Source organism: Pygoscelis adeliae, unplaced genomic scaffold (genome assembly GCF_000699105.1).
Source record: "Pygoscelis adeliae isolate BGI_AS28 unplaced genomic scaffold, ASM69910v1 Scaffold67, whole genome shotgun sequence".
Classification (NCBI taxonomy): Eukaryota; Metazoa; Chordata; class Aves; order Sphenisciformes; family Spheniscidae; genus Pygoscelis; species Pygoscelis adeliae.
Window position 1 is genome coordinate 7,563,406 of NW_008825271.1, and position 14,050 is coordinate 7,577,455.

Sequence of the window (14,050 nt, forward strand, 5' to 3'; positions counted from 1 at the left end):
GTGGGTTTGGGATTCCAGACTTCCGCTGCGCTGCCGGCAATGGTGCGGGGAAACATCTGGCCTGAAACAACACAGATGGAGGTTGGTTAAAGGCAGTCACACGCAAACATACACACAGAGTTGGAGAGAGCATGCATGGGCAAGTCAGGCATGCTGCCGCCCCAATCAAAGCACAACACAACCCCCGTCTTATCTTTCCTTGTAGAATATCTGCATTGCAAGAAATTCAGCGTGGCTGAATTTTAGATTTGCTGCAACAGTAGGAGATCTCTCATATAAACATCTATCATGGTGAGCAAGGTTAATCTGTGACAGGGATACATGCAGCAAAGCTCACAAACTCACATTTTGTAGTGATTTACAGGAGGGCACTCTCAGTTTTTAAGCAGGTAAAGTCCACACAAGTAACTGAGCTGGGAGCAGAACATAAGAAGATGGGTTTCCTGCGGCTCTGTCTCTCAAGGCTGCGTTACCCCAGCCAAATAAACCATGAGCTCTTGATAACATTATAAGATTTATAGCATCTCTCCTTCCCCAGCATGGGTTCTCAGCTGTGTAATAACACAGGTGAGCTCACATTGCAGCTCTCTTCTCATAGCAAGGGCACTAATTGGGATCTCTTTCCTCTATCTGGTCACTTACTTTTTCAGGAGGCTTGTAGGAAACATAATCCACAGCAGGCGTCTGTCAGCTCATGAACAAGTTTTTGTGGGGAGACCACTAGCTGACAGACAATACAATTTCACAAGCCACACTTTGTTAGAAAATGAGGCTACAAAGGAAACAAAATAAATTCTGGCTACCTTACAAGTATTTTACAGAAACTTTTTGAACAAGCATTACTTGTTAAAACTCCCTATAGGCTCCTATCTGGAAATGACCCTTCTCCTATAGTCTTTCATGATCAGATAGGCAATATTTGTGTGTCAGCTTCCATCCCACTCCTAATTTTGCAGACACCCATTTGTGTGTGCTGCTATTTGCTCAGACAGGGTTTGTGCTCACGTAAACACCCTCACTCGCGTGTCACAAAGCTGGTGCAGGACTGTGAAGGAAGATGGTGGCTGATATTAACCTTGTGCCTCCAATATCCAGAAAAGACATTCTGAGAGCCTGACCCTGCTGCAGGGAAAGCTGCACAGCAAAGGACCCTTCGCCCTCTTAACACCATTTGCTTTTATTCTGCTGCCTAAGATGGACATGGCACTTAAAACAAAGCCCCTTACTGTAAGTGGCTGCTACTGTAGGCATTGCGTGTGAGCACGGGGGTTGTAGGCATGCTTCTGCCCCCATGGGGCTGGGGCGGCCGGTCCAGGGTTCGGTAAGGACTGCTGTGAGTCGAAAGCGCGTCCCTGTAATGAAGGAGACAATCCCGGTTAGATTAAACACCGTGCAAGTCGCAGCACACAGAATACATGCACCCTGAGTCTTGAAGAAACAAAGCAAAGGGCAGAAAAAAAATAAGGGCATAACTGGATGTGCTTCCCCATATAAAGAACAGAACTGTTAAACAGGAAGAAAAATGCAACCCCTTATTGTGGGTTCAAGGGAGGTCCCCACTGGATGACTGGTAGGAAAAGCTGCTGCCAAAGGACAGCAGTATGAAGCAGAAGAGACAGAGCAGGTAACAGAGAAGCAAAGGAATTGCATTTTAAAATGAAGCACATCACAGCTAAATGGTTACATATGGCTATAATTCAACTCCTGAACTTCACATGGAGGAGTGTTCTGCTTATCTTGAGGGATAGATGAGAAAAACGCAAAGACATGACATTGCCCAAAACTTTAAAACATTTTTAAGCATGCCTTCAACAGCCCGCTCACGCAAGACACAGTCCAAGAAATATCAAGATCAGCGGGAATCCTTACACTGAGAGCAACTAGCACCAGATCAGACCCACATAACATGATCACGCAACCATCAGCAGAGCTACTGCTATTGATGCGCTCCACAGAACAGTTCTTCCAGCTCAGGAAGAGCCCAAATCTCACGGATACATACAGGAACCTCAGCCAGTCACTGCAGCTGGCACTAAAGGTAGCTGGTTTAATCCCAGTAACTCTGCTCTTACATGGAGAATTGCCCATCCAGACTTATGTGTGTTCTGTACGCTTTGACAATGCACCTGCTGAAATACTGATGCCATCAGGAGGGATGGGTATGGTTTGGTGTTATCTGAAGCCATTAAGCACAGTCATCAGGAAAACTACAAGTTGTTTAATTAATACTGAAAACAAACCACAGAATCGGAGACAAACGGTGACAGTACCGGTGGGCACGAGCAATTCCTTAAATACAGCCCTTGCTATTAAATTTCTCACCCGTCTCGAACCTCTTCACAAAGACTGCACTACCCTACAATTTCAGAGACTGTGACAGCTACTTATACACACTTATACACACTTTTGTTACTAAACAGGAAATTTAGCTCCCATCACCAAATCCTGTAATTGCAGAGGAGTGTGGAGGCAGCAGGCTCCGCTGGAGCGCCCATAGTAACAGCAGTCCTGGCGGGGGCAAGGCAGAGCTCATGCCAGCAAGGCGGAGCGCACGGCGGCAGCGAGGCGTGCCCTACCTGGAGTGTCTGGTTTCCAAGAGCTGCTCGTTTATGGATGACTTTCTGAGATGAATTCTCTCCACCCCGAGGGACTTTGGTGGAGGAAGCCTTGGAGAAAGCTGCGCGGAGCTGGGCCTCTGTGCTGGCACAGGAAGCGATTCACTGACTGTTGGAAAGGAGTACGTATATTGTTAGCAAAATCCTTGATGTTTTTGCCCTACATGCAAATCTGTGGCCCCTAAGCAGACACTCTTTGCACTACAGAGACAAGGACAGAAACTGTGACTCTAGAAGGACTCTCCTGCCTGCACCGAGCTCTCCTCCACGCAGACAGGACATCGTGGAGGCTTGCACAGACCTCAGCAGCACCAGCTCCTGCGGAGATTACAACCAGCTTGGGGCTGTGCCAGATCACAAAGTGGAACTTCCTTGGGAAAACACCTGTTTGCAGCACGATCCTTCCCAGAGCCGAGCAGGCAAGCTCAGCCTCTGCAAAGGCCGGTTCCTCTCCCTCACCTTCCAGCTCTTTACTTGAAAATGACATTTTAAGAATTAGTTTTGAAATACAACCTAAAAGGGACTGACTTCAAAAGCGACGGAACGAGCAAAGACAACCGACAGACACATTTGGCTCACGGCAATTGGGAAGACGCTGGTTTGATCCTTGTTCTCACTTTGCTTAGGGCACAACCCAGGTCCCATCAGAGCCAACAGGAAACTCCAACTAATACAGATAAACGCAGGACGAGCATCACGGAGAACACCTTCAGAAGCCAAAGCCCCGGCTCTACTTCTACTTGTACAAGCAGGAATCAGGTGTAACTCCATTTTAAAGCACCAGATGGGTTGTACAAGTCTAAAACTGGGACAAAGTGAGATCAGAATCAGGCCCTAACTGAAAAGTGAGTAATAATTTAGATAATGTTTGTCCCCAAATGATGATTATCCAGTTTAAGGGAGAGGCAGGCCAAGTTCTTTCCACCTTGTGGAACAGGGCGTGAATATGTGTGTCTGTGGGTGTGTGTGTGAAATGAGTAAGCTGAGCAAACACCATACCCATGCAAGATGCAAGCTCACTAGGTAACAGATAAACGTAAACAGATCATTAATATCTGTGACTATTCTGCTTTTTTGTAAGTTTTATAGTAGCTGTGAGGACAGAAGGGCTGGGCAAATCCTCCCAGCTCGTAACTCCTCCAGCCGCTCATCCGCCTCCGGACAGGTCCTAGGGATGAAGTATTTGTTTGAAATTCAAAGCCTTCAGCTCACAGGTTGGTCACATTAAAACCAATCACCCTCTCTAAAGACAACTCAGATCAGCTCAGAGAGCAGAGAATTTCAATAACTAACCCGTTATGAGGAAAGACATTCACGATTAAGCTCTTTTTTCCTCCGCTATAAATTGTCATCGAAAGCCACCAACGTAGTAGGCTAAAGGACATTAAGTCAAAGAAATGTCTCTGAATGGGCACACTTCATAGGAAGAAAAGGATAAGCAACATACCATCATCATAGGTGGTTGTATCAGACAGGGAGCTGCTCTCAGATGGAATTATATCATCTGTGAATGAAAGAAAGCACTTTAAGCATAGAAGACCCAACGTTAATTTCCAAGCATCTCATACAGTTTATTTTCTACAGCTTCAGAGGCAGCTGCTACCTGTAACGCTACAATCTGTCTGCTTTAGCCCTCAACAGCCTGAAGACGGTCCTGCTTTGGAGTATATCATGACCTAGTTGTGCTCACTGCAGTTCAGCAAACTACTTATATAATTATCAAAGGAGGTTTTTTTCAACTGCAGTGGGAATCAGGCCAAGGTTTACAAAAGATGTTTTCCACCCAACTTCCAACAGATCTCACAGGGTGTTTTGGTGCTTCAGTAGGAGTCAGGAGCCTACACAAGACATGTAGATCTTGGCTGCTAGCATCTAATCTTCTCTAGGTACACCTGAAATCCCACCAGGTAGGTACGAAATGCCTTTTGAAATTTGGCATTCACTGTTGAATGTTTCATCAGCATACAAATTCTGTTTCAATTAAATTAATATCAATCCAGAATAATTCCACTGATTTCAATCAAGTTATTGCAAATTCCAACAACACAGAGAGCAGTAGCTGTTGAATGGACACTGCAAATTTTTTCTGTTGCTTTTACATTTTGTTATTTATTCAAAGCACTTCACCTCACCTGCCTGTCCTCTCACCTTGATACTACACACTAGCACTCGCTCAGAAACAGCCTGTCCTTGCTAAGGTTTAGGACAGACCAGCAGCGGCAGAGAAATTGGGCTGGTAATAAAAAAGCAGCACTAGAGATAATTAACCCAGAGAAAAATATTTTCCTAGGCCGTTTCTGGCAAGACACAGCACTGGTGGGGTAAAAAGTCTACATGAACCTCCATGCACGAGGGAAAGTGAGCAACAAAAGAAGATGGTGGCAGCCACTTCGTGCATGACACCTGCTTCTTCCATCAGTCACCATGAGCATGTGCAACGTACGTTGCTCCCTTGCTGTTGCACTTTACTGCGAGGAAAGGTCTGGTTACAAGAATTTGGTAAATAGAGCAGCTTTTCAAGAACAGCAAAACATCAGGGCTGGCCCCTGCCCTGAGGGGACTTGTCAGACCACCGAGGATGGGTTGCAGCCCTGCTTGCAACCCAACACTGGGAAAAAGCTTCAGGGGAGCTTATTCACGTGAATTTGACCACGTGGTGGTGAAATATGGAACTGGGCCCGGTGCAAGGAGGAAAAAAGCCTACCTAGGGAAAAAAAAAAAGCCAGCCTAAAGCTACAGGGCTGGATTCATGTGGGGTCTGCAACACTGACATATGGGGGAGCTCTGAATTTAAATCCCAAATCTGTGCAATTCCCTGCAAAAGGGGAAGAAACTCTGGGCTGCAAAGGAAGCAAAGGAAAGAGAAAGTGGAACATGGGGAGCAGGAGACAGTCCAGTATGTCCTTCGCCTCCCATCCCTTGGGGGCTGGGATGAAAATAGCTATGGTTTGATTCAGTAAATCAGTATTACTACTTAACACATTATTTTCAACAAGTCATTCCCCAAATTCACAGCTGCAAGTGACTCATCACTGCTCAGTTTTCTGAAACCCTGTACGTTGAGCCCGAGAGCACAGTCAGCAATGGTGAAAAGGTTACACGTAAAATCAGTTATTGAAGCAGATGACAGTTCTGCTTCAGGTAAACAGAAACACGCTGCACTGCGAGAGTCAGGAACTGGAAGGGAATGCAGCTAACTTACTGCTGGCTAAGTACGTGCTGGCTTGCAGTCCCTGCCTGCAGGAAGGAGTCCCTCCGAGACACGGAGTCCAGTCCCTTCTAGCTGTGTCCACCTTCTCAGACAGCAAGCAAAGATGTCACGTATCAAATGTTGCAAAACGATGGGCTGAACGTATAAGGACCAACTCCTAAGTTGTTTGTTTGCACAACAGGACAAAAAAAATGCCTGCAACAAACAGCAGTGACTGTGCACGGACGCTGCCTCACGGGGCTCTCGCTGCTCACTGGCCTTCAATAGCTTCCTGGTTGTTACTACACACCAGGTAATACAGGACCTCCCACAATTGGTATCCAGATTGGTGAGCAAGAGACTGGAAAAACAGATGTTTTCCTCATCTCTGTCAATCAGGAACTAGCTGAGCCACATTAAATAGCGATCGTCAACCCTCCAGAATAAGCACTTTGTGATGATGGATAGTCCAGCGCTGCTGTGGTTTGTGCTGGGTAAGAATCCAAACCAAGCTCTCAACAGGAACGGGGCATGGCGAAGGTTTCCCCAACAGAAACGTGGCAGTGCACAGGAGAAGGGTCTCCTCCAGGGAAAATACATATTGGCAAGAGGTCTCATCTCAAGGGTCCGTAAGAGGGTATCAATATAAACAGCAGAAAAATCTTGCATTTTCTTTCCCACCTTGCAATTCCCAGGAAAAAATCCCACTAACCTCACAAAACATCATTTCCTCTGGGACAAAGGGGAAAAAAGATACCAATTCAACAGTAACAATTATCCATATAAATTTTCCATGGAGGGAAGAAGTTAAACCTGTCCTAAAACTGTTACTCACTATAGAAACTAAAAGAACCTGCAATACCTATGAGCTTTTACTACTCCCAAACTCCTTCAATTGGCTTGGATACTAGCAAGTTTCCACACTTTATCCTATGAAGCAGCAAGAATCTCACCTCCCTTAGGAAAATCACACTTTCAGAATGGAGAGGGCAAGGGTATCTGCTTTCACTGTGCCCATCAATGGCAAACGCATTTAGTAAAAAACCTGTTTGCCATTATCTGCATTCATAAACTCTTGGACTTCGCTTATGTCTTCCCAGAAATCAGTAATTTTTAATCAAGAAACAAAGTCTTTGATCCTTATTTCCTCGATCCTGTAGAAAAACTCACATGCTCTATTTTTGCTAGAAGGGAGAGCCACTGCGGAAGGGAAGGGAGAGAGATCTTGCATGGGGCAGCTTAGACATACAACTGCACTCAATACACTACGAATTCAGACACCACACCAGTTTCGGCTGAGATGCTCCTGCCAGCCTTTCTATGTACAGCACCTTCAGTCTGTACCTCGTGCTGGAACGTGTCTGCACTTGTTCCTAAAACTGCAGCCTATTCTGCCCTCAGCCTGTAAGCAGTGCACTTATCCTATCAGATGCAGCAACTGCATCTCCATTTTTCTTACTTAACTGCCTTGGAGGAGATAAAAATCATATAGAGGAGATGTAAACAAAACTTGTAAGTGAGCCAAATTACTTTTTTTTTTTTTCCCTCTGTTTTCATCAGAACATGGGGAATTCTCTTGCCTACCTGGTAGAGTAAGAGTTGATTTCTGGGTTGGTTTTTTGCCACACTTGATTCTATATTCATTTATGGAATTTTCTATCTCTTGCAGCTTTTTTACAGCATCAGCATATTCTTGCTTTCTTTTCTTCTTCACATTTTTGCAAAGGTCTGGCTCACTGGCAAGTTTCTTTGCAGCTTCCACCAGCTTTTGCTGTATGATAAAATTGCTCTCCAAGTCCTGCAAAGCGGGATCCTGCAGAATCGTGAGATGAGTTATTTGCTTCTACTCTGGGTAGAAATTATCAGTGAAGGTTATTGGCTAGAAGATCTATTTTTGTGGTAACGAAGTGAAATCTTGAGCACAAAACACAGGAATACCGAAGTTTATACACAAGACAATCTAAGCATATGAAACCCTTACATCTTATTTCTCTGACAAGTGTAAGATTATGAGATCTCTTTAGAAAGGTCTAAAGTTCTCAAGCCTAGAGACATAAAATAGACACCTAAATTCAGGTTTAGACCCTTCTGTTACACAAGCCAACCTGCAGGCTGCTAAACCTCCCGCTCCAAGTCCAAGCCTGAAAACGTCTGTTCAAAAATCTCTCTGCTTTAGAGAAAACAAAAATGGAAACTGAAATCACCGTACCTACGTAACAGGGAGTTGGAGGCTTTAATTAATTGTTTGTAAACAACTTTGAGAGGCTCAGATGAAAGGTGCTGCAGAGGTGCTAAGCAACACGTTATTAAATCTGGTCAGTAGGATTTTGTTTCAATAGCATCGGTTTGCTGCAGACACGGATTACACCAGAACTGTAAGCCAGGGCAGCAAGTTTTTGGTGAAAAACAGATGCAAGGTGTCCAACACCTACTTCCTATTTGGATGGTACAGCTTGTTAACAAATCTCACGAGGAATGAGGGGGGAATGTTATGTGTCCAGAAACTGCATATATCTGAATTACCATATCTCCTGAGTCAGTCTCTGCCAGCAAAGTTCATATCAGCTCCTTGAGCAATATACAGAGCTTTTACTTAGGTGGAACTTGCATTAAGCCAGAGATAAATCTCCTCCTGCTGTCACCTGTCACACAACTATGCTCACGGACAGATGATTTTGCAAGGGTGACAGCGCACGCCCCTGGGTTCAAACACAATCCCAACCTGACACAAATCAATGCTTGAGAAAAGCTCATAGTCGTGGGTTGCCAAATGGCGTTATGCACCTGCTCCTCTCTAATTAGCAGCAAAACGTCCACTAAAATTCAAGCAGCGTGGCCAAATCAGGGGTTCAGGTCAGGGGATTTTAAGGCCTTTTGAAACGGCCAACCTCCTGGTCATTTCAAAGGGAGCGTGGCTGGAATAAGGGCAGTACAGGTCTAAATTTCCCAGCCTATGCCAGCGACTGTCCCAGCTGCCTCCTCTTGAACGATCAGGGAAGAGCTGGATTTTTTACAAGTGGCTTTGGCCACTGGTCTGGCCACCCCACCTTTGCTGTGAAAACAAAGTGCAGCGCTCACCTCTTCGCTCGGCAGCAGGTTGTCATCCAGCTTGAACGCCGTGCCAACACGTCTCCTAACCTGGGGAGGTTCCTCTCCAGCGCTCAGAGGGTACTCCTTGGGCATCTTGCCCGTCAGCTCCTGGGGAACAGAGAGGGCTCCACGTGAAGGTCTGGAGGGAGAGAAGGGCTCTTGCCCGCTCCGACCCCAGCGTAAGGTGCAGTTCTCACCGCCTCCCGCAGGCAGATTTTCTTCAGCTCCTCAACTTTCTGAAGCAGTTTTTCCTGAAGGAGTTTCTCTTTTTTCTTTAGTTCCATAATTTTCTCCTTCTTTTGTTCTTCACTGACCTCTGAATCCTGAGAGCCTGAAAAATACACTCTCTGTATCAGAGGATTTGCACGTAAAAGCCTTTTTTTTTCTGGTCAGGTAAGTGGAGATCTCCCCAAAGCAGTCCAGCCCAGCAAAACAACACGTTATTCAAAGCACAACGTCCAGCTCTAGTGTCATCCAGCAAGCAGGCTTTTAGGAAATCCGCACTTTTCAATCCCCCAATGTATATACTTGCATGATAAGTCCCAAGCATACATCCCAAAAACCCACCACTCGGAATATAAATCAATGCATTAGCAATATCTGCTATATACTTGATATTTTAGCTTTGACTTTGCATTCAAGACAGCCTGAGGCTCCCCGCTTGGGTTTCACCTCGAGGCACCTACGTGTGGCAGCCAGGCTTTTACCTCCCCCCTTTTCTCCTCCTCCACAGTCAAGGGAGAGGTCTAAAGTCCACCCCAGAGCTGAGCTTTATTTGGAAGCATTTATCTTCTCTCCTCATTTTTGAGGAAGCTCAAGGCAATTCAACTCCTAGCACCGGTGCTTGAAGTTAGCCTGGATCAAATTTCCCTCAGACTTTGATGACACTTACAGTCATTCAAGGACTGACTGCTAAACCGATACCAAATTATTCATGGACTAACAGTATATGTTTTTTTTTTTTTCCATCTAGCATATTTTTATTTCCTTATTTAGTTACGGGGCGGGGGGAAACAGCAGATTATACTATTGATGTTACTGTTTCAGATACATAACTAATACGTGCCTTCACATATGTCACTGTATTTATGGTTAGCTAGCCTCATTTTCCCTTTTAACACACACAAGCCCCACTGTACTTCATTACCTTGCATTTACACGAAGTTATTACCTGATGAGATCAAACTGCCGTTGCTGGCCATAATAAGCTGGTTCTTTGCCTCCAAAGTCACTAGCTTTGAAACTTTTGGTGTTCCCATCTCTGTCAAATCCATGGCGATATCATCCAAACTTCTGGCTGAAGTAATTTTTGCCTGAAGGAGTTTGAAAATAATCCAGCCTCATTGAGTTACCTCTAATTAACTTCGGAACACAGGGTCACTGAAGATGACGTTTCACACCTCACCTCCCACAAAATTAAGGGCTAAAGCAACAGCATCGTGCAGGAGCTTGCGGTGCACAGGGCTGTGCTGGTATTCCTCGTCCCCTCTGCCCGCAAAGCCTGAACCATCTCCCAACTAAAAATCTCTTTGCTGTTTGCACCGTGTTCAAAATGAACACAAGGAGGAGACAAAAGAAAAAGCAGATTAAACGCCGAGAAGTGAGAATTCCCTCTTCTGTGATTACACTTCTATAGCCCTTAATTGCAGGCAGGCTAAAATGGATTGAAATTACAACACTGTCACTAATAGCCTGCTCAAAAAGTTGACAAAACAATTTGTATTTTTTCTCTGGACACTAGTTTATCCGTGGAACAACAATACACTGAAGGAAAGGTGTTGAAACCTATGCGTACAGTAAAATGCCTTATAACTTACTTTGCTTTGCTTTCTGTCCAAGTAAAACTGGTGTTGACTGATTGCCATCACCCAGATGGACTTGATCAGGGAAGTGTTTGCATACCAGGTTTGCACTACCAGTCCACTCTGCCCAAAGGTCCTTCTTGACACTGAAATTCTGAAGAGGTGAGAAGAAATGCAATTTCAAGACTGGTCTTTGAGGTTTAAAGTCCCAAATGCCCCTCTCCCAAACAGGCAAGGCCCAGCCTTTATTTTAGAGATGTGAAAACTCAGATTTCCTTCTCCCCACCACCCGGTGCTGCTGCCTTTCCTCCCTCCTAACCTTCTCTTCATTTTACAAAGTTAAAGCCCCTCCTGGTTGAGCTTTGCAACACGGAGCAGCAGCAACTGCTGTGCCTTCAGTTCAGCAGCGCAATTGTGTGGCTGAGACCAACGGTTGGGTACGCTGTAAACCTAGAAAGGGCGAGCAGACAGCCATGGGACCCTGAAAGGAGAGATCGGGCAGGATGGGGGACCTGGGGGGATCAGCTGGGCATCTTGCTGCTCCTCCTGGCCCAGCTGAGAGGCACAGCGGTCCTGTGCCAGAGGTAGAAAGGATGGCAGCAGGAGAAGCAGAAAGCAAGGTGGAGTCAGAAATTCATCCTGGGCAAAGGCTCGCTCTTCTTGGGAGGGATCTTGAGGGGAAGGCACAGGAAAGCAGCCTGCAGATGAGCTCCCACCCTAACCGGCAGTGCTCCTTCAGGCCCCTGAAGGCTCAAGCTCAGAGGAGGGAGCGTTGCCACCGAGGCAGGGGAGGGCAGAAGGCAGCAAGAACGTCATGTCCAGGTCCTGCTGGCTGCATTCCCAGGTCTCCTGCTGCACAGGCACATTACAGCGGCCTCTAGGGGAAGGGTTTTGTAAAATGAGCAAATTTGGCCATGACAAATAGTTCTCCTTCTGCACCAAGAACTCCCGTGGTGGACAACATAGGCAATTTGAGAGGACACCCCAAGCTGTAATGCATCAACAGTTGCTCCAGGTTGCTCACTACAGCTGTGACCTTCCCTCTGCAACATCACAGCACTACTTATCCATCACCCACAGACCAGGTCCAGCCCTGGTCTGACCTGCCAAGCACAGGATCAGGCTCTGTATCGCAAAGCCCAGAGTAAACTCAGGTCTATGTTGAACTCAGAGGCACCTCCCATCCCCATCCGTTCATACGGGACGATGAATCCCCAGTCTGGGTAAAGATTTATCCCGCTACTACAACTGCCTCCTCCAGCCTTACCTGCGGGGATCGTGTACTTCCACAGCAAATTTCTTTTCACGGAAATAGAGATTTTCCAGCTGCTTCCATTGAAATAGCTAGGAGAATTGGGGAAGAGAAGCAGAACACTGTCGCTCCAAGAATCACCAGTCTTCTCCCCCCAAGGTTATACAGTTTCAGCAAATTACAGTTCTTGTGTATCTTCAGCTATGACACGGACTCAGCAATAACAACATTCATAATGTCAATTAAAATAAGCACATAAATATACAGGATGCCCCTCAAGTAATTTCACACTCTTACAGACTGAGGATTTTGCCTGTGACATCTGTTTCCATCAATAGAGCATTTAATTTCACTTGCCAGAAGTTCACAGAGATCCTTTTCTCTCTGATTAAATGCAAAAATCTCTATACAAAGGAATTGCATGGACACCTATGGTCTCTTCCCTCAGCCAGAACATCCCCAGGGAATGGCAGCAGCTTGGGGAAAACCAAGACCTTTCTCTTCTGAAGACACTGGGTGAGAGATTCAGCCTGACATTTTGGAGCAGGGGTAAAACAGGTATGAGAAAGAGCAGCTACAGGAGGAAGCAACTCCACAATGCATACTTCTGTAAGGAAACCACAGATTTCCTGCAAAGTGCCAGCTGGGAGAAGAGACCAAAGTCAACCAGGGCTTGGCAGCTGCACCCGTGGGATCAGAATTTCATATGAATCAGCCCTCCCTTTGCACCAGCATTAGCCACCCTCTGGGGACGATCCATCAGGGGTTGCATCTTCTCAGCCCAGCTTTGGCTGAGCTGTTCCCCGGCCCCTCGGTGCAGGTTTCTGCAGCCCCACCTCCTGCCCCCTCTCCAGCAGTGCCAGGGTGCGTGGGTGCACATGGAGACCCGTACGGGTGTCCCCAGGGACGTCACCTGAAGATGACGGGGTGGCTCAAGTGCAGCAGCACGCGCTGTAGTTTACAGCCGGCTACTTCCCGGAGCTAGAGCCCACGGGGAGGTACTTTGAGGAACTTCCACCCAGGCTGGGCAGGCAGGGCCGGCGTTAAGTGGGAGACATCAGCTTGCAACATCAGCGATCCAGGCGAGGCACCCGGGCCATTACACTGACCCCCTCCTTCCCCACAGGAGTTTTTCAACAGCCTTCAAGGCTGCAGCCACCATACCAGAAGTCCCCAGGACACGCGACATCCCCGCTGACCTCCGCCAAAACCCGACACGCCGCGCTCCGACTATGGAAGAGCTTCAAGTTTTGTAAAAAATTACGTATTACACCATGCTTCGTTTGAAACATTCTTAACACGGATCGTAAATGAAACATAACCCAGTGCACATGTTTGTGGGGAAAACTCTGTCTCTTTCAGTGATGTTTCCCTCTGTTTAGTTAAAACTTTCCTTTCTAATACCACAATTTATTATTAGATCCTGCTATATGAAAAATGCAGCAAAGGGGAAATGTCATTTATTTAAACTAGCAAGTCACTTTCTAAAAGAGCGTGGAAGTTTTACTCTGCTGCTTAAGTAAGTTTATCTTTGTATTAAAGGCACCACTCTGTCCAATCACACTACTTTCAGAAGCGCCCTCTTTAGAACTTGGCATTGAACTTTTAAATAAATACAGTTAAAAAAAAGATTAAGAAGAAAACAGCTCACGCAGTACGCCAGGACGTTGAGGAATAGCGCCCATGGGTGCTCCAGCACGCAGGGATCCCCAGCATGACCCCGGCAGCTCGGCCGCCTTCCTTCCCTGCACCGCCCGCCGTGCACGCTCCCCACCCCACGCCGGAAAGCATCAAGGGTGACATGAGAAGAGCAGAGCAAGAGGCGGCCGCCGTGCCATCCCTCCCCGCCGCCGGCGGCCCGTCAGTCCCGCTCCGCTTTCGCCGGCTTCGCCTCCCACTGCTGACACATGCCTGACATCACCGCCTCTCCCGGCAGCAACGCCTCCCCGACCCACCCTTTACCCTCAGATAAAGGGAAAACTGAACCGAGGAGAAAACAGAAGAGGGTTTCTACCGAGGGGCTGCACCCCTTCGGAGCACCCCGAGGCCTCGCGGGGGGCTGAGGTGGGAGCAAGCGTGGCGAGGGGGGCTGCAGCAGGCA

General features: G+C 46.8%; 1 protein-coding gene across 1 annotated transcript in view; it reads right to left on the reverse strand.

Moving 5' to 3' along the window:
• Positions 1-14,050, reverse strand: part of FRMD4B (FERM domain containing 4B) — an 89,306-nt gene that overhangs the window by 4,277 nt on the left and 70,979 nt on the right. The window contains 10 exon segments of the mRNA XM_009329814.1: positions 1-61; positions 1,227-1,352; positions 2,577-2,724; positions 4,063-4,119; positions 7,390-7,618; positions 8,884-9,003; positions 9,093-9,226; positions 10,067-10,208; positions 10,713-10,851; positions 11,965-12,041. Coding sequence (XP_009328089.1) covers positions 1-61; positions 1,227-1,352; positions 2,577-2,724; positions 4,063-4,119; positions 7,390-7,618; positions 8,884-9,003; positions 9,093-9,226; positions 10,067-10,208; positions 10,713-10,851; positions 11,965-12,041 — 1,233 coding nt within the window.